This window comes from Lytechinus pictus, chromosome 3, assembly GCF_037042905.1.
Source record: "Lytechinus pictus isolate F3 Inbred chromosome 3, Lp3.0, whole genome shotgun sequence".
In the NCBI taxonomy this organism is placed as follows: Eukaryota; Metazoa; Echinodermata; class Echinoidea; order Temnopleuroida; family Toxopneustidae; genus Lytechinus; species Lytechinus pictus.
The window spans coordinates 44,129,518-44,151,565 of record NC_087247.1 but is presented as its reverse complement, the minus strand read 5'-3'; the positions used below and the strand labels follow the sequence as shown (position 1 = coordinate 44,151,565).

The window sequence follows — 22,048 nt, the reverse complement described above, 5'->3', positions numbered from 1 at the left end:
AATTATTTCATGTTGGTCCAAATATGTCAACAAGACGAAAACATCTAAATCTAATCCATCCAATTTTTCTCCGATGTGAGAAATATCGAACTCGATATTCATTTATCGATTTGAAGTACATGAAGTAGGCCTATAGTAGTAGAAGTCGATGTAGTAGTGGTAGAAGTAGTGTAGTAGTAGTAGTAGCAGTAGTAGTAGTAGTAGTAGTAGTAGTAGTAGTAGTAGTAGTAGAAGTAGTAGTAGTAGTAGTAGTAGTAGTAGTAGTAGTATAGTAGTAGTAGCAGCAGCAGCAATAGTAGTAGAAGTATAGTTGCAGTAGTATTAGTAATAGCATCGGCAGGAGCAGCAGCAGCAGCAGAAGTAGTAGTAGTAGAAGTAATAGGAAATGTAGTAGTAGACGTAGTAGTAGAAGTAGTATAGTAGAAGTAATAGGAAATGTAGTAGTAGTCGTCGTAGAAGTAGTAGTATTAGCAGTAGTAGTAGTAGCAGCAGCAGTAGCAGCAGCAGCAGCAGCAGCAGTAGTAGTAGTAGTAGTAGTAGTAGTAGTAGTAGTAGCAGCAGTAGTAGTAGTAGTAGTGGTAGTAGTAGTAGTAGTAGTAGTAGTAGCAGCAGTAGTAGTAGTAGTAGTAGTGGTAGTGGTAGTAGTAGTAGTAGTAGTAGTAGTAGTAGTAGTAGTAGTAGTAGTAGTAGTAGCAGCAGCAGCAGTAGTAGTAGTAGCAGCAGCAGCAGCAGTAGTAGTAGTAGTAGAAGTAATAAGAGTAGTCGTAGAAATCGTAGTAGTCGTAGTAATAGTAGCAGTAGCAGTAGTAGTAGTAGTAGTAGTAGTAGTAGTTGTAGTAGTAGTAGTAGTAGTAGTAGTACTAGCAGCAGCAGCAGCAGCAGCAGGAGTAGTAGTAGTAGTAGTAGTAGAATAGTATTATTATTATAAGTAGTAGTAGTAGTAGTAGTAGATGTAGTAGTAGTAGTAGTAGTAGTAGTAGTAGTAGTAATAGAAGTATTGGCAGTAGTGGTAGTAGTGGTAGAAGAGGTAGTAGTAGTAGTAGTAGTAGTAGTAGTAGTAGTAGTAGTAGTAGTAGTAGTAGTAGTAGTAGTAGTAGTAGTAGTAGTAGTAGTAGTATTAATAGTAGTAGCAACAATAATAGCATTTAGATTGCGCTTTCTGTCTAGTTTTCCAATCAGAGGAGCAGAGAGATTATTACACAGTAGGGGTGTTAAATATGATGAAAATAGATAGGACTTGAGGTTGGCTTTAAATGATTCAATAGACTTAGCATTGCGTATTGTTGAAGAGAGTGCATAGTAGTAGTAGTAGTAGTAGTAGTAGTAGTAGTAGTAGTAGTAGTAGTAGTAGTAGTAGTAGTAGTAGTAGTAGTAGTAGTAGTAGTAGTAGTAGTAGAAGTAGTAATAGTAGTAGTAGTTGTTGTTGTTTCTGTGGAGTAGTAGTGGTGATTGTCATAGTGGTGGTTATGATACTGGTGGTGATGGTGTTGATGATGGTGGTGGTTCTGATTACTGGTGGTGATGGTGGTGTTGATGATGGTGGTGGTGAGGATGGTGTTGATGATGGTGGTGGTTCTGATACTGGTGATGGTGGTGTCGATGATGGTTGTGGTGATGGTGGTGTTGATAATAGTGGTGGTTCTGATACTGGTGGTGATGGTGGTGTTGATGATGGTGGTGATGCTGGTGGTAGACGTGATTGTGATCGTACCGGTGGCGGTAGTAGTAGTAGTAGTAGCAGTTGTTGTTGTTGTGGCAGTAGTAGTTGTGATTGTCATAGTGGTGATTATGATACTGGTGGTGATGGTGTTGATGATGGTGGTGGTTCTGATACTTGTGGTGGTGGTGATGTTGATGATGGTGGTGGTGATGGTGGTGTTGATGATAGTGGTGGTTCTGATACTGGTGGTGATGGTGGTGTTGATGATGGTGGTGATGCTGGTGGTAGACGTGATTGTGATCGTACCGGTGGCGGTAGTAGTAGTAGTAGTAGTAGTAGTAGCAGTTGTTGTTGTTGTGGCAGTAGTAGTTGTGATTGTCATAGTGGTGATTATGATACTGGTGGTGATGGTGTTGATGATGGTGGTGGTTCTGATACTGGTGGTGGTGGTGGTGTTGATGATAGTGGTGGTTCTGATACTGGTGGTGATGGTGGTGTTGATGATGGTGGTGATGCTGGTGGTAGACGTGATTGTGATCGTACCGGTGGCGGTAGTAGTAGTAGTAGTAGTAGTAGCAGTTGTTGTTGTTGTGGCAGTAGTAGTTGTGATTGTCATAGTGGTGATTATGATACTGGTGGTGATGGTGTTGATGATGGTGGTGGTTCTGATACTGGTGGTGGTGGTGATGTTGATGATGGTGGTGGTTCTGATACTGGTGGTGGTGTTGATGATGGTGGTGGTTATGATACTGGTGGTGGTGGTGTTGATGATGGTGGTGGTTATGATACACGTGGTGGTGGTGGTGATGCTGGTGGTAGACGTGATTGTGATCGTAGCGGTGGCGGGAGAGATAGTCGTGGGAGTGACCACGTTACTGATACTGGTTTGCTTCCAAGTAATAATATAAACAATGAACAACATTACATACTTATTTCAGTATGGTCACGATGGTATTGCACGTTGTGTGGTCGTGTATGTGTGGCGGGTATGGTAATCTAGTCAAGAAAAAGGAGTGATGCTTGTTTTATGATAGTATTTTCAATGCACGATGAACGTGCCGTTGAAGTCGAAGTTAAGTTGGTAAGTGATGTTGCTAATGGTAGTGGTACTTGATGGGTGAAAAAGACCTCTGACGTATGCTTTGGACATAGGTGCAAGTTTCGGGGCTCTCACAAACAATAAAATATAAAGAAAATAAAGATAAAGGAATTAAAAAATATAAAGAATAATCGAATAAACAAAGGTAGAAGCAGCATGCGTCAAAAAGTTTGAAATGAGTGCGATTTACTCTGGTCATCGATTTGCCTTGATACGCCATGATAAGGCATGAAAACAGTAATTGCATTTTTTAAAATCCATATAAAGAGTTGTATCTCAAAGAATCAGGTAAATTCATTCCTGACCATTGACTGTTTGAATTGAAGTCAATCTTGAATAAGACAAGGAATGACATATGGTTCACCCTCTCTTTCAGTGTCTGGGATTATATGGTATGGTAAGTGGTATATCATTTAGCAGGTTGAACAACTACCGGTCTGAACCTATCCAGAGATCCGGCCCAGGTCTTAAACACAGACAGGTCCCAAGATTCCGGTGAAGTAGGGCTCCTAGCTTCCGAAGCACTTCCAGGGGATGGTGGAATAAACATCCTCCCGGTAGGCTACCAGCCAAAATGTTTATGTCCACCATATCACCATTCGATTTTGTTGTTGGCTTTGTGGAATTGTTACTACATGATTCCCCGATTTTGGTCACCTATTTCGACATTTACAATAGATATATATTGTTATTTGAGTACAAAAATAATGAAGAAAACATAACATTATAACAGAGGCGTCGATCCTGGGGGGGGGGGCGATTGCCCCACCAATTAAAATATTTTGGGGGAAACATATCGTTTTGCACCCCCCCCCCCAGTAATTCCACATGTGCAAAAATAAAATAAGATTGTTATGTTACACAGAAATCAGCAAGCGAGATTGAGATTCACAACTCGTTCTTTATTTAAAATCGTGCTCACAATGTCCGTTTTTCAGATTGGAATATTTAAAAAAATCAGCTCGCGCTTCGCGCTCGCATAATTTCTGTAGCAAAAAACCCATAATTTTCATAATTAAATAGGTGAATAGAATGTCCTGTTTTCAGTTCTAAACCTCAAAAGAACTCCCGCATCGATTTGCAATAATCTTTTGTTGGATATATATCTTGTTCTTTATTAAAAACGTCAATTATACTGTCAATTTTTTCAGATCTAAATATCAAACTTTTCAGCTCGCGCTTCGCGTTCGCATCTATTGTTCTTTTAGTTACCCATCTTAATCATTGGTACCAAAAATTCTTAGAATATTTAGCTTTCAGGTAAGAATATAAAGAAATTTCAGCTCGCTCTCGGCACTCGCATTATCTGTGTAGTCCTCATGAGTTACTACAAACAGTCCTAATTAAACAGGTACATTTTTCCTGTTTTCAGGTCAGTAAATGCTAAAAAATTTCAGCTCGCACTTCGCGCTCGCATTAATTTGTTGGTGAGATATGTGTCTCTTTCTCATGAGTCATATAATATATATATATATATATATGTGTGTGTGTGTGTAAAGTTATACATGTACAACAGCTTTGGCAACTCTTTTATTTAAATATTGTAAAGAAATGGATGAAAATGGTAGGCGTAGCTTAAATCAAGGTTCCCCAGAGCTATCTACCCTTTGGAAAAATTGGTGATGCCGAAAAAATGTATCTGCCGGGAATCGAACCCGGGTCCCCAGCTTTGAACGCCGGTGCCTTAACCACTAGACCACAGAGACGGGTTAGTGGCTAGGGCGACCCCGATCCGATTGACCGTCAGATAGACAGATTTTCGACACTATACCAATTATAATTTCCTTTGTCGGGTGAAGGTGGGTTTCGAACAATGACAAGCAATATATATATAGGCCTATGTGTGTGTGTGTGTGTGTGTGGGTGAGTTCGTTTGTTTTGTGTGATCGAGCGCCTTTCAAACGTTGATTCATGATCTTGCCCCTCCAATCTGAAAAATGGATCGACGCCCCTGCGTTATAATATACCTAAACTTGCTTCAAGGAGATCAAACCTTATCCTCAGAACCCACCTAGTTACGGCCCTGTCTTGGGACGAGAGAATATCAAATTCAAAAGGCTGCTTACTGTATTTAAAAACTGGTAGGTCAACTCACATTATTTGTCAATATGAAAAGCAAACAGTGTGTCAAATTGAATTTCCAATATGGCGTCCACTGTTATTCTTAGTGGTTAAATTATTTGTGAGATTGGTTAAATTGTTTGTGAGATTTGTTAAATCCTATTGATATAAAACAATTACAACTTTCAAGCTCACAGTGACTAGATGACATATTGTTATGAGTCAATTCAGAGGGACTAGTTAATTATGGTAAGAGGCAATTCCTTGCACAAAGGCAGGCACGAACTGATTGAGACAGGGTCGACAATGTGGATATCATTAATTGTTGTATTTCTAGAAACAGACAGAACAATGAACTTCAAATCTTAAAACCCACCTGAAATGAAAATTAATTGTTAGTACATCCTTTGCCTTTCAATCTGTCTTTTACTAGTTTATCATACTGTCATTTCAGAGGTTTTATGAAATACATGTAATTTTTAATGCTAGTACGTATTTTTCCGAAGACACTTGTGAAAAATAAGGTTATTGTCGTTGTTTATTTAATATAATACTTTTATTTGGGTGACATACCTCTCAAATCTTGTCAGGGAGTAAACATATCCTTACACGTCAAAAGGAGGTCATCATAAAATTCGGAGTAATATACCCGTCTTTTTGTCTGACAGGCAAACAAAAAATGGGATCAATACCATAAACATGATAAAGGTGCTCCAAATCAGGAAGGTGCAAAATTATACCTGTATAGATGCTCTGGGTTTGGTATTGGGTTGCACCTTCAAAACAGGTACAAAGTTTTTTAACCTTTTTTTCGAAAGTGTACTTTAGAATGCTCTCAGACAGGTGCCCAAAAATGGAGAGAAAAAAATGCATTTTACGTCCATACCAGAGCCATTTAAGTTCACTCGGAAAAAGGTATTTATAGTACATCTAAAGTTTTACCGACAATTACGGATTCAAAGTTCTTCAATTTTGACGAATTGGTAATGAATATATTGTATGTTGAAAATGTTGAACAAAGGGTTGGTGCTAAACGAAAGTATGACCATTTAAATGGATAGTGCTATATAGGCTATAGACTTCACTCATGCCAGAAAAGTGAAGACACCAAAACACTTTTTTCACCATGCATCTAAAAAATCAAAACCACTTAATTCACTGCCATTGTCAGAACTTTTTATGAAACAGTTGTACCACTGAATACATAAATCATATTTGTGTATGGTAAATAATGTGGAATGTAAAAGCTCATATCGAATAACTACCTAACAACTTTTACCAAATGATGGTACAATAATCATGGTGATGTAAGGAATATATACATGTACATTAATGAAATATATGAATGGGTAAAGTACTGAGGAATGTAAAAGTTCCTTAATATCGACACTGATCTGAAACCATAATTGATGCTGAATTTACAACCCATATTAATATTGGACCAATAAAGTCGCTGGATCTTTTATATTCTCCATTTGTGTTATCTTTGCTAACAAAGATTTATTTTATGTTTAAATCCTCACAGTGACCATGTATTATGATGCATATGTGATCGTGATGCATGATGGACGTTTTCTCGCAAAATGTATAGATTTAGACTGATAAATCAGATGAAATCCAAATTATTATCTTCCACACTTGTCTTCAAGTCTTTTAGTCATCATTCATTTCAGTTATATCTAAATACCGTGATAATCTCTATTGAAATCGAGTTGACTTGAAACTTTCAAGTCCATCCTAATAATTTAGACAATACTGTTGAAGTCCAAACTGAAAAAAACCCATGAAACACAAAAATGACAATCAATTAAAGGAAGCGATATTGTCTGTTTTGGCAACATCGTTTATGTTTGATGGTACAGCCAAGCGTTTGAGACGGCTCCTTATCATAACAGGTTGTCTGCAAAGCTGAGGATTTATACCAAAAACTTCCTGCCACTTATACCATCAGAATAAAGACAAGAGCGAGTGGAATATAAAGCTAGAGGGAGTGAGAGAAAGAAATCATAGATTTTGACACGCGGAAGGAACTCAGGACCAAAATAACTTGTTCGGTATCCTATCAAAAGGAAGACACCTTTATACATAGAAAAAACAACAACATGAATGCTGCACGTAGTACTAAGATACTTAATATGTTACTTTGAGCCACGTTCACTGTTCAAATTGTAACCTTTCATGCTAAATGTGTATTAAAGAAAGCTATGTATAAATCAAACATTTACCATGTCATTTTAGCAATCTAACAAAGATATATATATCTGTACGACAATTTGGCATACGCTCTTTTAATTAATTAATGTTATCTTTCTCCGAACACAAAATCAAGGCAAAATAAAAAGAACGAGTACGTTCAAATATTATTCATGACAATTATGATTTTTAAATATAAACCATGTGAATAAATACATAATTATCCCCTGAAACAGCATGCATACATCACTATCATGACTACGTTCTTCTTTATACTTCTTTATACACAGCACTTCTTTATACACAACTTCTTTATATACAGCAGAAAATCAACTTTCCATTCTCGAGATATAAAGTTTTATTCAAGTACCAGCCAAGTCTCTTGAAATCACATAATTCCTTGAAAGGATGAATTAAATTAGAATTTATGTTTACAAACGACTTCTTAAGCTCTCATCGTTACCATGCAAATTAACAAAACGATTGCCTTTGACATACCTATATTTTTCCACTACTTGTTTCTTCCGATTCGTGGAGATTACTGCAATTAAACATTGTTACGAGCTTCAGAGGCCATTTGGTGACTTCTTCATCTCGGCATAAAAACATCTTGGAGCGTTCTGAGACAATGATAAGCAAAAAGTAAAACAAGAAGAGGGAGGATCGTCGCTAGTCGAAGATACCTTAATCACCCGAGTTCTTGACTGGGTAGCTCCGGGCTACCTCAACTGGGTAATTACCGATCAAGATCGCCATGCTGCACGGGGGAAGTGGTTGCAGCTTTGCGAGATTTTCTGAACATCATTTCCATTTTTTGTCTTGGATGAAAAAGCCTCAGGCTCACATCCATGATATCATGGTTATTACCATCCCAAAGCTGACATTTGGATGCATAATATGAAAGAAAGAATAAAAAGACGAAGAGAAGAATGTGGATTTGATGTCAGACACATAAACCTTTTACATGGTTTTATGGGTGTTTAAAATAAAAACGGCGAAGAAGAGCCGATAGACATTTTCTGACTGTGACCAAAAAAAAAAATCTTAAATCGATTCGAAGTGCATGCTGCATGAATAAACCATTTTGTCTTCAAGTCACTGTATACATGGTATACCACGGAAATAACAAAGCAAGATTTAACAAATTGCTTTGAGATAATTTGACTGTCCAAATTTTTATACCATTTTCAAATAGAAATCGTTTCGGATCCATGATTCCAGCGTTCTTCAATCGTTCTTCGGTTGACACGATGACATTTCAATGTTTGATAAAAAATCTAAGATAAAAAGCAGGTGAGATAATATTCGATGGAATATAAAGGCCTATTCCTAAATTTAATTCAAAGTGTATACTATTTACATTGTTGATATTAAGGCCTACGCAAATATGCTTGTGTCTCATCAGCATGATCAGTTTGGTCTTCGACTTTATAAATTTCGAGCCATATTGAATTGCGACATCACCCTTTTGAGATATCGACATGCATTTATAATCGTTATGTATTTCTCTCTTTTCCTTTCTACTTTCAGTAGGAAAAGAAATAATATATATTTTTTCTGAAAATTCTCAAGCTAGTTAAGCACTACTGCCTTAAGTGATCGATCGCGCGTTTTTTCGCTTCGATCTCTTGGGAAAGAGAAAAGTGCATCTATGCATTCCCGCCCTTTTTGATCCGAACGAGATTTGTTCGCTTAAAACAGAAATTAAGCCGAACGAGAGAAGGGGATTGCAAGGGTCGGTAAAGGAGATTCAATTCATTTTCCATATCCCTTGGCCAATGTTTAATTCAGAATTTTCCCTTTTGTTAAATTCTTGTCCGCAAATGAGAGGAGATATTCACCACCACGGGCAAACACGGAATCCTAACCTTTAACAAGGTGCATAATGGATTTGCTAAAGAAAGGGGAAAAGTCAACAAGCTGAAACAAATAAGAATATATTGCAGCTAATTCGAAGACAGAAAGTATCCCCCTCCCTTCCACCTCACTTCTTTTATAGAGCTATAAACTTTGTTTTCGTGTTTTGTTTTTGAGCTCATGGGCAGTGAAAAAAAAAAGATGTCCACATGATTCACTGTTTTAATTTTTCTTTATCATATTTTATTTCATTTTATTCTATCTATTTCATTATCATTGTTGTTATTATTATTTTGTGGAGTGTTATTTTATAAATCATCCCCTTACACAGTTACACTTTTCACTCTCCCTCAGATACAATTTATCTATATCAAACATTATGCCACTGCATGCTTATTGCTTCCAATATAAATGTACTGTTTGTTAATACGCTAGACTCATTTTATCCATTGGTGATTAATACATCGGTCACATTTGCTCTACGGCGCGCCGCGGCGGCCGTACGGCGAGTCGAAAACAGCCGTTTTAACATATTTTTGTACCAGGTGGTTTGAACAAAAAAATGAATAAAACAGCTGTTTTCGACTCGTCGTACGGCCGCCGTAGAGCAAATGTGACCGAGGTATTATTGACAAATAGGGACTTGTAATATATTTATATATATATATATATATATATAAATGTGTGAAGGTATACATGTAGTACAGCTTTGGCAACTCTTTTATATTTAAATATTGTGTGAAAGAAATGGATGAAGAGAACAATGGTAGACGTAGCTTAAATCAAGGTTCCCCAGAGCTATCTACCCTTTTTGGAAAAATTGGTGATGCCGAAAAAATGTCTCTGCCGGGAATCGAACCCGGGCCCCCAGCTTTGAACGCCGGTGCCTTAACCACTAGACCACAGAGACGGGTTAGTGGCTAGGGCGACCCCGATCCAATTGACCGTCAGATAGACAGATTGTTCTCTTCATCCATTTCTTTCACACAATATATATATATATATATATATATATATATATATAAACTAACATTCAGGAATATATATGTATATAACTCCTTTAATAAACGCATGAATAAAATATAAAAATTGCGATAATTATAAAAGCTATAGTAGACGTAGACTATCACACTAATTCCATTATGCCTGATTTCAAATAAAAAAATAAAAAAATCATTCAGTCGAGTTGCATCTCCAAAAAGAGAAAACCTGTTTGCTGCCCTCTGTTGAATATTTGTACAGCTTACTTGATTGCTAATATGAATTCGTTTCAACTGCTTGCAGGCGTATCTAATGACTAACAATAATTTGAATAATTGAACATTCCACAATAACCTATTTCAATTAGCTCAAAGAAGTTAAACCGGTCGTTAACCTGCAACATTTTTGTGGCATGGTTATCTTTGAAGAGGAACTACATTTCCTCATCTTCTCCAGATTTTGCAGACAGACTTCCTTAGCAGGCATGCCTGATGCCCCAATGCCATCAAAATGATTACGTAACAATGATAACATTTTCTTGTTGTTTTATCCTTTGTTTACTTTTGCAATGATGATGAATTTGAATCTACAAGAAATCAGGTAGTCAGCCACGACCTGCAATTTCAGACATAACGAGGGTTTAGAACATGAAGTCATTCACCGATAAAATCAAGGGAATCCTTGAGAATGGGGACGACTTCCACCTGAATGGAAACTAGGTTGCTATCAACCTCCGGACCGGGGAGTGATAATAAGATATTTGCAAGTCACTAGGATGGTCTATTTTAAAACAGTAATTAAGTCAAAGAAAGATCGAAAGGCGTGAAAGGTTTTGACACATTAGATCATTCTATTTACATTTCTTGATAATTATGTCACATTGTTATTTGCTTGTTCTAAACATCTAAGTTCAATGTATTGCTTTGAGAGACGTGACAGGTTGCCAAATTGACGAGGGATCATGGAAACACATTTTTTTAAACTAATGTAATAGGTCTTTGACGATGCTATAGCTGGCGCCCGTCCCAGAACGTTTCGAAATTCAGTGGGTCATCCTCAATCCTGCATGGCGTTGCTCCCCAAAAGCTGTCCCATCCAAACATTAGTCGTTCATGTTCAGCCGATATTGATTTTATTAACGTGTGTATGATTTTTTTCGGAATGGTCTTTCAATCTACGATTCACTAGCCAAGTATCGTGTCATGAAAATAAGAAAAAAAAAAAACACCAAAATCAAATAATCATAGATTAGTTTACGCTTGAAGGTCTCAAATCAAAATCAGGAATCAAAGCCATAATTAAAGGTCAAGTCCACCTCAGAAAAATTTTGATTTGAATCAATAGAGAAAATCAGACAAGCACAATGCTGAAAATTTCATCAAAATCGGATGTAAAATAAGAAAGTTATGACATTTCAAAGTTTCGCTTATTTTTAACAAAATAGTTATATGAACGAGCCAGTTACATCCTAATGAGAGAGTTGATGATGTCACTCACTCACTATTTCTTTTGTTTTTTATTGTTTGAACTATACAATATTTCAATTTTTACGAATTTGATGATTAGAACCTCCTTGCCTGAAGCACAAAATGTTAAAATAATGGAATTCCACGTGTTCAGGGAGGAATGAAACTTCATTTCACATGACAATGACGAGAAAATCAAAATAATTCATATATCATATAACAAAATACAAAAGAAATAGTGAGTGAGTGATGTCATCAGTTCCCTCATTTGCATACCCACCGAGATGTGCATATAACTGTTTTGTGAAATGAAGCGAAACTTTAAAATGTCATATCTTTCTTATTTTACATCTGATTTTGATGAAATTTTCAGCGTTATGCTTGTTGAATTTTTCTCTTTTTATTCAAATCAAGTTTTTGTTGGGGTGGACTTGTCCTTTAAAAGTATCAGTCACGTAAAACAGAGGCCAAATGTCAATGAACGGCTCTATTATACAACGAGCTTCCTTTATTATATTTATAATCCTATTCAATGGCTAAGATTCTCTTCAGATTATGCTTAATTATTCTTCACTAAACGATAATGTATGTTCAACGCCAAAGATGTCTCCTTTATCATATAAATCCAAGAACATGGTTATGTTTCACACAGTCATGTTATTATGTTATCACACAGTCGAGTCGTATTTACATATACACATACTGTAAAAAATGAAGTGCTAATTTAGCACTTACAGTGCTTGTATAGTGACTGCGCTACGAGAGCTGATTTTCTAGTTCAAATTTGAACTAGAAAATAAGCACGCGTAGTGCAGTCACTATACAAGCGCTTTAAGTGCTAAATTAGCACTTCATTTTTTACAGTGCATACTTCAATATCAAAATTTTAATTTTCAATAATGATTATGGAACATATCCAACGAACATTCAACATAATTACATATCAACAATCAAATGTTGATTATATTTTATAAAATAGGTTTCTTAGTGAACCAGCTGAAATATATTGCAATTATTGCAGTCATTGTACATTCAATGGAATAGTATACGTGACGATATCGGAACTTGTCACCCATAAGCCGCCGAAGGCTTCTGCGTAAAGCCCCTTTCACAATTGACGTACGACCATTTGCGACCTTTTGGTCGTGCGACAGGCTGCAACAGGCATCAATCGCTAGTCATCTCATAAGATCGCACAGAGGCTTTCACAGTTGCAACAGCTGTCGTACAACAAAAACAACCAGTAAACCCCGTTGCACGAGTAAGTCGCATATGCTCTTATTGTGCTCGTGCGATCACATGCGAGTGTTGCACGAGGGATTGCGAGTGGAACGGTCGCATACATGCGAATGAAACGGTAGTGCAATGTTGTAAGCCGTTGCGATCGGTCTTGCAACAGTCTTATGGCCCATATTATTATCGCAACCAGTCGCAAGACAGGTCTCTGTACATGTAGGTCGCTTGCACATGTGCAAGTGTTGTACGACCTCCAGTCAAGTAAATGCGACTACTTAGTTGTGCCACCTCTCGCACCAAGTCGTACAACGTTCTACAACACTCGCACGATGATCGCCCGACCGATGGTACGACCCCGGGTACGGCCTGATGCGAGTGAATCGATCGTATTTGATCGCGTTCGGATTTTGAACATGTTCAAAGTTCAGATGTGACCAGTCACGACCACCTCGAGTTCGTGCGACCGTCTACAACGACTGCGAGTGCTCGCAAGACACCAAGAGATCGATCGTGCAACAACAAGAAAAAACTGTTGCAGGCGGTCGTAAACTGGTCGGACGTCAATTGTGAAAGGGGCTGAACGGTCGCATACATGCGAATGCAACGGTAGTGGAATGTAGTAAGCCGTAATTTCGATCGGTCCTGCAACAGTCTCATATTATCGCACCCAGTCGCAAGACTGGTCTCTGTAGGTCTCCAGCACATGTGCAAGTGTTGTACGACCTCTAGTCTACTAAATGCGACTATACTTAGTTGTGCCACCTCTCGCACCAAGTCGTACAACGTTGAACAACACTCACACGATGATCGCCCGACCGATGGTACGACCTGTTGCGAGTGAATCAATCGTATTTGATCGCGTTTGGATTTTGAACATGTTCAAAGTTCAGATGCGACCAGTCACGATCACCTCCGACCACCTCGAGTTTGTGCGATCGTCTACAACGACTGCGAGTGCTCGCAAGACACCAAGGGATCGATCGTGCAACAACAAGAAAAAACTGTTGCAGGTGGTCGTAAACAGGTCGTACGTCAATTGTGAAAGGGGCTTTAGAGTAATTCATTTTCCATAACCACACTGAAAACGGTACGTGTCAATGAAGCACGCATAAACGCTGCCATTACGACCACTCATCCCATTGACACCAATGTCAATTCGGATATAAATGAATATTCCACCTCTCCTCTGCAGTTAAACAGGTTCGACAATTTTTGTTCTGCTGTTTTGACTCGATGAGAGAACATTTACATGTTACCGTGGTGCTCACGTGGTTTATGTAAATGAGATTTCATCTTATCTTCTTACAACTCTAGACCCTCTCAAGCAGATCCATGATATAGCTCTTAGAATTTGGGAGTTGCTCTGTCACAGTGATACACCATTTTCACAAAACAATGTTATGAGGACTTTAACAAAAATAATTCAATTAGAATGATGTGAGATAACAAAACATATCTGCGAGCAAGTCTATCTGAGATAATAATTCCGTTACTTATCTTATTCATGGGCCCGTAACACAAAGATTAGCGATCTATCGTAGAACATTTCTCTACGATTGATTCCATTGACTACAATGTACAATCAATCATAAAAATCAAGCGTACGATTAATCGATAACCTTTGTGATACGGAACCCTGCTTATTTGAAAGAATTCACAAAATGTGTTAAGTACACGCAGGCATGCTTTTGTAGCTTTTGATCAAAGATACTTTCACATCAGAACATGCATTCGTAAAAATATCATTATTACATTTGGTTGTTCTCGACTACTTTTACTCTTTGATATCTCTTATACTAAACAAGTCATGTTAATTATAAAGAAAATTGGATTCAGTATTGAAATAAACTCGTCAAAGAATTCTTCATTTTCATTAATTTTTACCTCGATCAAAGTTATCATTTTAATAAATATAGAAGACTAGTTGAATTTGCACGATCATAGTGAAGTACATCATTGTTGGTAGCTTCGCAGTTTGAGTGCTGGAACAAAAGTTTTGTTGGAATACTCCACAAGGATTGTCGAGAGCGCAGGCATAATCTGATGACCGGAGCTGATTCATAGGCTATAATTATAGCGGAATATCATCAGTTGTCTTTCGAATCATTGATTAGTAACCTATATCTTGTTATTTAAGCAATTATATCATGTGTTCCGAATAAATTTACCTTAGAATAAAACCCACACCAGTAACAATAATACGTTTCATTCATTGTGATTTTACATTTTTCAATTCAATTCAATTCAGTTCTTTATTTCATTTTCATTCAGACATAATACGAAATAATAAAAGTAATAAAAATCAGATACAAATTGATGGATTTCTATTTTAAAGAAAAACAGTAAAAAATAGAATTTATGAAATGTTTAGATATCTTCAAATTTAAAACATACGATTTCGCTTTGTCTTTTATCATTATACTTATTTTATAATTTTTCGACGAAGTTCTTTTTTGCACAAAATATCTCAGTGATTGTCATCTTCTCATATTGAGAAATTAAATCATTTTCCTTCGTAATATATTTGCAAAGACTGATAGATTTCAGTATTTATATTCACCAAGCGATGGTGCTTCGTATATCATTTCATCACGTTCCACGAACCCATGTGACAAGAAAATGAAGACTGACAGATCATTAATAACATGATATTTATGTCGCGTTCAAGACTTTTTCAAGACTATTTTTTATTTAATCATTAATTCAGTTCACAAAACATTGTACATTCTATAGTTTAGTACCTTACCTCTGACGTATATCCCCTTACATTGTCGAGGAGCATTTAAAGGCTGCATAATTCCTTTATTCGCGCATTGTGTTGCTAAGTAAATCATGTAAACTGTTCCTTCACGAAGAATTCCTCCATTATAATCAAGTAAAAAACTGATAGAAAAATCAACAAGCAGGATTAACAAAATGTGAATGTATCATGTCTGTCGACATGTTATAATGCAGCTGGGTTGCATGAAAATAGTCCAGCTAGCAGGGGACACCATATTATCTTCAATTTAGGGGCCATTATCCGACGCATTAATAAGTTTTTATCTGCCTAATTTATCCGGTTTGTTACCGGCCGTAATCATAACTGTGTGTCTTATGGTGCTAGAAATGGCTTTTACGACACAGAGAACGCGTTAACTAGCACATGTCGGTAATTTTGAGTTGTGTTCTATGCTAATAAGTCATTTTATGAGCTGATTGTGACTTTATATATTCTTGACAATCGAGAGGACGAAATTTTGATTATGATCTTGAAAGGGTCATTTAGAAAGCTATCATTATGAGCATAATAACATAATAGGGTAATACATCACGTTTTTCTTTAAAGGTAAGTTAACGTTAAATTTTATTAAGTAGGCTTATACCATGCACTGCCTTTTGTTGAGATTGTTCTTCTTTAATTAGGGAAATAAAAGCATATCTGAAAATAATATTAGAAAATTGAAAATATTTTCAATTTTGTTGACTATCAATGGAAGTTCAGTGTTCAAATGGTGTGATAAAATCTGGTGAATTTGCAATACTCTGGTACTCGTATTCGACAATACCACGAATACACTGGTTTGACCTGGTTAAACTTCAATCTGCATAACATGATAAAGCCCAAACCACACACTATTTTGATGTATAATACGCTTTTATACTTAAATAGGATAATTATTTTCAGCAGATGACACCTTTCTTGAACTTACAATCATTTACAACTTCTGTACAACATGTACATAAAGCTTACTTGTTTGAGAAAAGATATTAGGTCGTTGGGTTATGATAGTTAATGGGATGATCCAGGCTGGAGATATTTATATCTCAATAAATAGAGTAAAATTCACAAAGCAAAATGTTGAAAATTTGATCAAAATTGGGTAACAAATATAGAAGTCATTGAATTTTAAAGATTTGCATTATTCCGGTGCAGTTCTAGGCATGTCTTTATGAATATTCATTAGATGGGCTGATGATGTCATATCCCCACTTGCTTTTTTTGTATTTTAATATATGAAGTTAGTTTTATTCAAAAAAAATTCTACCAAGGACTAAAACAATTTGATTGACAACTGATTAAGTGCATTATTTATTTATTGCTGTAACTTATTTTATCATAATGGAGACTCATCATTTACACACGTATGAAAAAAATGAAACATTTATGATTTCATGTAATAACATAAAAAAAAGGAAAGTGGGGATGTGACATCATCAGCCCACCTAATGAATATTCATTACCATGTGCACATAACTGTTTTCACAAAATATTGATATAACTTTAATTATTTCAATAACTTCGTTATTTGTTTTCCGATTTGATGAAATTTTCAACATTTTGTTCTGTGAATTTTACTCTATTTATTTAGATATAAATATTTTCAGCCCGGACTATCCCTTTTACTGTAATAGTCAGTCATCCAATAATATGATTTGAATAGTTGTGTGCCGACTGATCAAAATAATCAGGACATACATGACAACGTCAATTTTTTTTGTTCGTTCTTTCCCCGTAGTTTTCATGATTTTTTATTTTTTTATTTTCATTTGTATATTGGTTATGATATACAAGTTTGCTAACAAAACAAAAACTCTCAAGGTTTCTTTGAAGTAGTTATATTTCCGTCTTATAAATATATATTCATTGGTTTAGCAAACATAGGAAAACGTTTCAAGTTCCATTTTTCTCTCTCCTTATAAATCACGCAACGCAAGACTGGTATGCAAATGCGTAGACAGGCCGACTTGGAGCAGAATTTGAGATCCGTGACATTATTAATTTATAATACCCTTAAGCATGAAATGCTATGAATAATTAAAGTTAGTATCTCTTGTATTGCAATATCTTTAGAGAAAGTAAAATATGGCCGGGAATCCATAATCGCCTGTTTCTCTTTGTTTATTCACTTAAAATAAAATGACTGTAGATAGTGTTAAAGTCTAACATAAATATGATACAGTTGAGAGAAATAGGCCTAATCATTTCTAAAATTTTGTTCAAGTTGTCCATTTATATTAACGAGATAAATGCAGTAAAAATCATTTCAATAAGCTTGATAAGCAGATAAGTGCACCACTTTCCTAAGTTTCCTAGCACGTTGACTACACTGTCTTGTAAACAATAATATTTGGGAGGGGTGACGTCATAAACTCCCTCCGTTGCAATAAAGAGATCCTCATAAGTTTGAAAATGTATATTTTCCTTATTTTTTCTTCTGGCTAGGTTGAATTCATGTTTTTTTTTAATTGACGACAAAGACCTCCCCACCCCCTGCCTCTCCATCCAAATTTTGCTATTCTTGCCTCCTCTCTTGGTCTAAGAAAATAAAAAACAAATCAGCGGCCATAGATAATTCACATTGCCATCAATTGGCTGCAGTAAACACCGATTTAGGACAGCCAACGAATAGATAGGATAAGTAAGGAAGGGTCACATAACCGAAGTGGGTAGCTTCGTGCCATATTAACAACACCATGGTGATTTGAATGAATGACCTTACATTACCGAGTGTTATCAATGATTGTCAATACTCAGTTCGGAAGTATTAGAAGATAGAATGCAAAACACTAATCTTGCACAATTAATCAAAGGCAAACTATTCTAATGCTCAATATTGTTTGAAATAATAATTATAATAAACATTTGATTCAAAACAGTAAATTTTGAATGCATAACGCATTATTGCCTATTCTTGACATATATGACAATCTGATAAATAAATCAATAATTAAAGGAATTTGTACACGGCAAATGGATGGAAAGTGATAAATGGTTACTATACCTTCCTCTTGAGAACTTTCATTTCAACTTGTCGATTTGTCGATTTATTCCAAACTCTTGTTATCGTAGTTCTACTATCATGACCATAGTACACGTACAGTATACATGATACATAACTCATTTTAATTAGAGGAGGTTGATATCGCTGGCCTCGAAATCCGGAGATCCAGGTTCGAAACCAAACGTATCACTATGATTTATGACATTGATTTTCATAAGGCATTCGCCCCTAATGACTAGTCCCTTGGATATGAGCTAAGGTAATCAGCCATATGGTATGATAGGAAGAAATCATGCTTTCTTAGTTGCAAAGGGTGGAAAAATAATTAACATGATTATCTTTTAACTTATTAACTCTTTATAAGAGTTAAAGTGTTATCAGATAGGCATTCCTTTGGTGTGATTGTTAGGTTAGCGTATAAAGCAAAAAACACAAATTTCAAATATTACAGTAGTCGTACAAATTGTAGCATTTATCTCACCATTTAGTAAGACATTTAAATGTAATAGCTAAGAAAACGTAAGTAACCTTTTCAGGACAAAAATCATCTTTTCATGTTGATAAAAGCGACATGTTGTCCTGGGCATTTAATTGGCCAGTGATTGCCCAGCAATGGGTGAGTATAATGACAATGATTTGTTGCTGATTGTTTAGTTGTGACATTTGACGTACCTAGATTAAAGTCTGATTTGACATCGTCCCCAATACATGCAATACGAAATATAGGATGGACAGGAAGTATTAGCATGATTAGTTGTGAGAGAGGTTGTCCTGCGGTGAACTCTTAGTGGTCAACGTTGTGATGTATAATGCCAAATCGTATTTGAAATTAACGACTTTTCTAACCAACAAATGAAACGTCACACTTGCCCCATCTTTAAACTTAAAGACAGTTCTTTATGAATTTCTTTTATCGATTTACAAAATTATCTACAAAATAAAACAATATTTCAAAAACATTATCTTTATTATAGAGCATAATAGTAATTTTAAAATCCCTTCAATTGCCCATAGGCTTCATCGACAAAAATATGGATATTTAATGTAAAATTATTTCATTTAATTTTGATGTCTACAAAGCTCGAAACCCAACGTTTTTACACACTTATGATTTGAAACACGACACTACTTTAGAAGTTTAGTGCGGGTTTCTTTTTTAAATGATGACAATATGTAAAACAAACAGTTGAAAAATCTTTTCTATCTCTCTGTCAAAAATATTGTTTGGACATTTAAAGAAAATAAATGAATAAATAATAAAACGGAGCCAGGATGGAAGTAAGTATACCATCTTAAATTCATGATTGTCAAAATTTGATGCTGTGTAAATGATTTCTCCTTTGAGATGGGCGAAGAGGAACGAAAGGAAGAAGGGGTCATGAAATTTATTTCAGTTTTTGCAAGTTTTATTATTCAGTCTTCATCCGCCTGGTCGTCTGTCCGGCTGGTGTCGTCTCTTCGGCAATCACGGAGTCGACTTCTCTCTCGAATCCCGATGCTTCCGGATCTGATTACAGTCCCCTGATACCCCTCGCCTCGGGGCCCCGCTCCGACGGAGTTGGGCTGCGTCCGACCGTTCCGACTCAGTGGTCTAAACGTGAGACCGTCTCAAGCTTCATCGTCGGGCAATCCGTCATCGCGCTGCTCTTATGATAGATATGGACATAATCCATGGATGTCGTACTGATATCACAGTATTAAACGGTGACTTTGGGGCTCAATCACCCGCAGGGCTGCAGCTTCAACGCGGGAAATAACAGAGGTTTTTAAAAATAGTGAGTGATATAACAATCTAAAGCATGAGCGTGTATTACGCGGACTACCACCACCAAACAGTGGGAATGAATAGTCGAGCGACCGGCGAAAGCTGGATCGCCAACGCCGCGGTGAGCCGAGCTCCCGTCGATGCCTCGCCCATCCTTACCCCGCTCAATGAACTCACCACATCATCGGGCCACCATCAAAATTCACAACATTTTCCTCAAAGCAACCTCGACAGTACTTTCCCATTTTTCATGCCTCATCAGTTTTACCCTCACCACACCTCGGACTCCTACCCACCCCAACCTGGGAAGTCATATAGCTCCTGCAGTCTCGGTTCGTCCTCGGCATCATCGAGCGGTCAACACCCCGTCGTCACCCCGTACTCGTCAACGCTCTTCGATCCGTGCAAACAAAACGATCTCGGCTCCTCATACCTCGCTTTCAAGGCAACAGACTTTCAAAAGCAAGATCTAGATGCTTCTGCAGACAGGGAGATTCGAGATATATCAGCAGTGAGATGTAGTAAGGAACAAGATGGAGAGAAGATGGCTTTCTACCCTTGGATGAAAAGTATCAGTCCAACTTCCGGTGAGGAAATCATTACCTTTCTAAATTATCTAGTATGGTGTTGCCATGGGTGATGATAGAGATACACTCAGTGCCGTTTCATTATGATGCCAATTAAGTTTGGAAACCATTCTTGGAGCACTTTAGTCTCGAACAAAGTATAGGGGGCATTACAATTCGTTGACCACAATTCTGGAATCTAATCTGCTAATGTTAATGTTTCATCAAGGAATGTATCCGTTGTTTTACACACTTTATGGGAAAAAACATGTTATGATGATAAATGGCTATAGACTGGGCACTGTCAATAATTATCGTGAGATAGAAATAAAACCTTGCCTCTTTTGTAGGAATGTGAAGCAACACCTTTCCAAATGCAATATAAAGCTTTAAATGGACCTAACTATGAGGAAAGTATGACGGTGCAACTCCCTCCCTTTTAAACACTAGAAACCAATCATTATAATAAAAATGTTCCTTGGCAGAATAAGACATAGAGCACGGGTCGACCAGTTCTTCGTATTTTTTGAAATATTGATATGATATATCAAAAGTTCTGAAACAATATATAGTATTCATTTATCATGCTTATTTTTTTTTTTTCTGATTTTCCTCTCTCTTCAAAGTAAAAATAGATGAGCTGACAGGCCACTACCATTGGCTTTTGTAACTTCATAACAAATTGAAGGCTTTACCACTCTTTGTTTTCGTTTTACGTTATGATTATGACAACGAAATTCAGGGGGTGTCAATATAATAGTTGAAATGCATTAAAAGGTTTTGTTTTTGTGTTTTAAACACATTGAATTACAACTAAATTGAAATTATGATTAATGACTACGTACAAACTTTATACATTTATTACAAGGACCAAATATCTTACCTGAGTTTTATTAATTATTATTTTTACATTTCTTAATGCTCGATAATCGGAAAAAAGTATTGCAGTATGCAGCAATAAGATTTGAACGATACAAAAAGATGAACACTCATCACACATTCGATGCGTAGTTTTTAAATTCATTTTGAAAACAGAAAATATGTATTTTCACTTGGAACCATGAACGATGCAAAGTATAAGTTTAATTGCATCTGTAACCACAAGTTAACACAGTATTTCAGCCAATCCATCTAAACAAAGGCGAGTCATAAACAATATGTATTGTTAGAAGAAAGGACAATTTCTAGGTGGAACTCATAATATATAGATTTAAACGAAAAAAGAGCAAGAAAAGAAGATGAAGAAAAAGAGGAAAAAGAACAAAAAAGAAAACTAAACAAAGTGTTTGAAGTTGCTAAGTGCACGAATCAAGACCAACATTTGAAACTATGTACATCGAAGTAGATGACTTTAAATTCAGAATACTTCGCCTTTAAATTTATAGGCCTACTACACAAC

At 36.4% G+C, this 22,048-nt stretch overlaps 2 protein-coding genes across 2 annotated transcripts in view; both read left to right on the top strand.

The window, feature by feature from the left end:
- Positions 1–1,493: 1,493 nt before the first annotated feature.
- LOC135153430 (loricrin-like) lies at positions 1,494–19,971 on the top strand. The gene is made up of 2 exons (XM_064095984.1): positions 1,494–2,199; positions 19,736–19,971. Exons 1-2 carry the CDS (start codon positions 1,494–1,496, stop codon positions 19,969–19,971), a joined length of 942 nt encoding a protein of 313 aa, XP_063952054.1.
- A 4-nt stretch (positions 19,972–19,975) lies between these two features.
- The window catches only part of LOC129256293 (homeobox protein Hox-A7-like), a 53,271-nt gene continuing 51,198 nt past the window's right edge, over positions 19,976–22,048 (top strand). Inside the window, exon 1 of the mRNA XM_054894537.2 lies at positions 19,976–20,670. Within this exon, the coding sequence (XP_054750512.2) occupies positions 20,118–20,670 (553 nt within the window). The 5' untranslated portion in view covers positions 19,976–20,117. The remainder of the gene's footprint in view (positions 20,671–22,048) is intronic.

What these genes read in the sequence shown, in the direction of transcription:
- LOC135153430 (XM_064095984.1), top strand. Translation starts at nt 1,494, where the DNA reads ATGGTGGTGGTTCTGATTACTGGTGGTGATGGTGGTGTTGATGATGGT. An exon ending in TGGTAGACGTGATTGTGATC is followed by an intron (nt 2,200 to 19,735) that starts GTACCGGTGGCG and finishes TTTATTATTCAG; the next exon opens with TCTTCATCCGCCTGGTCGTC.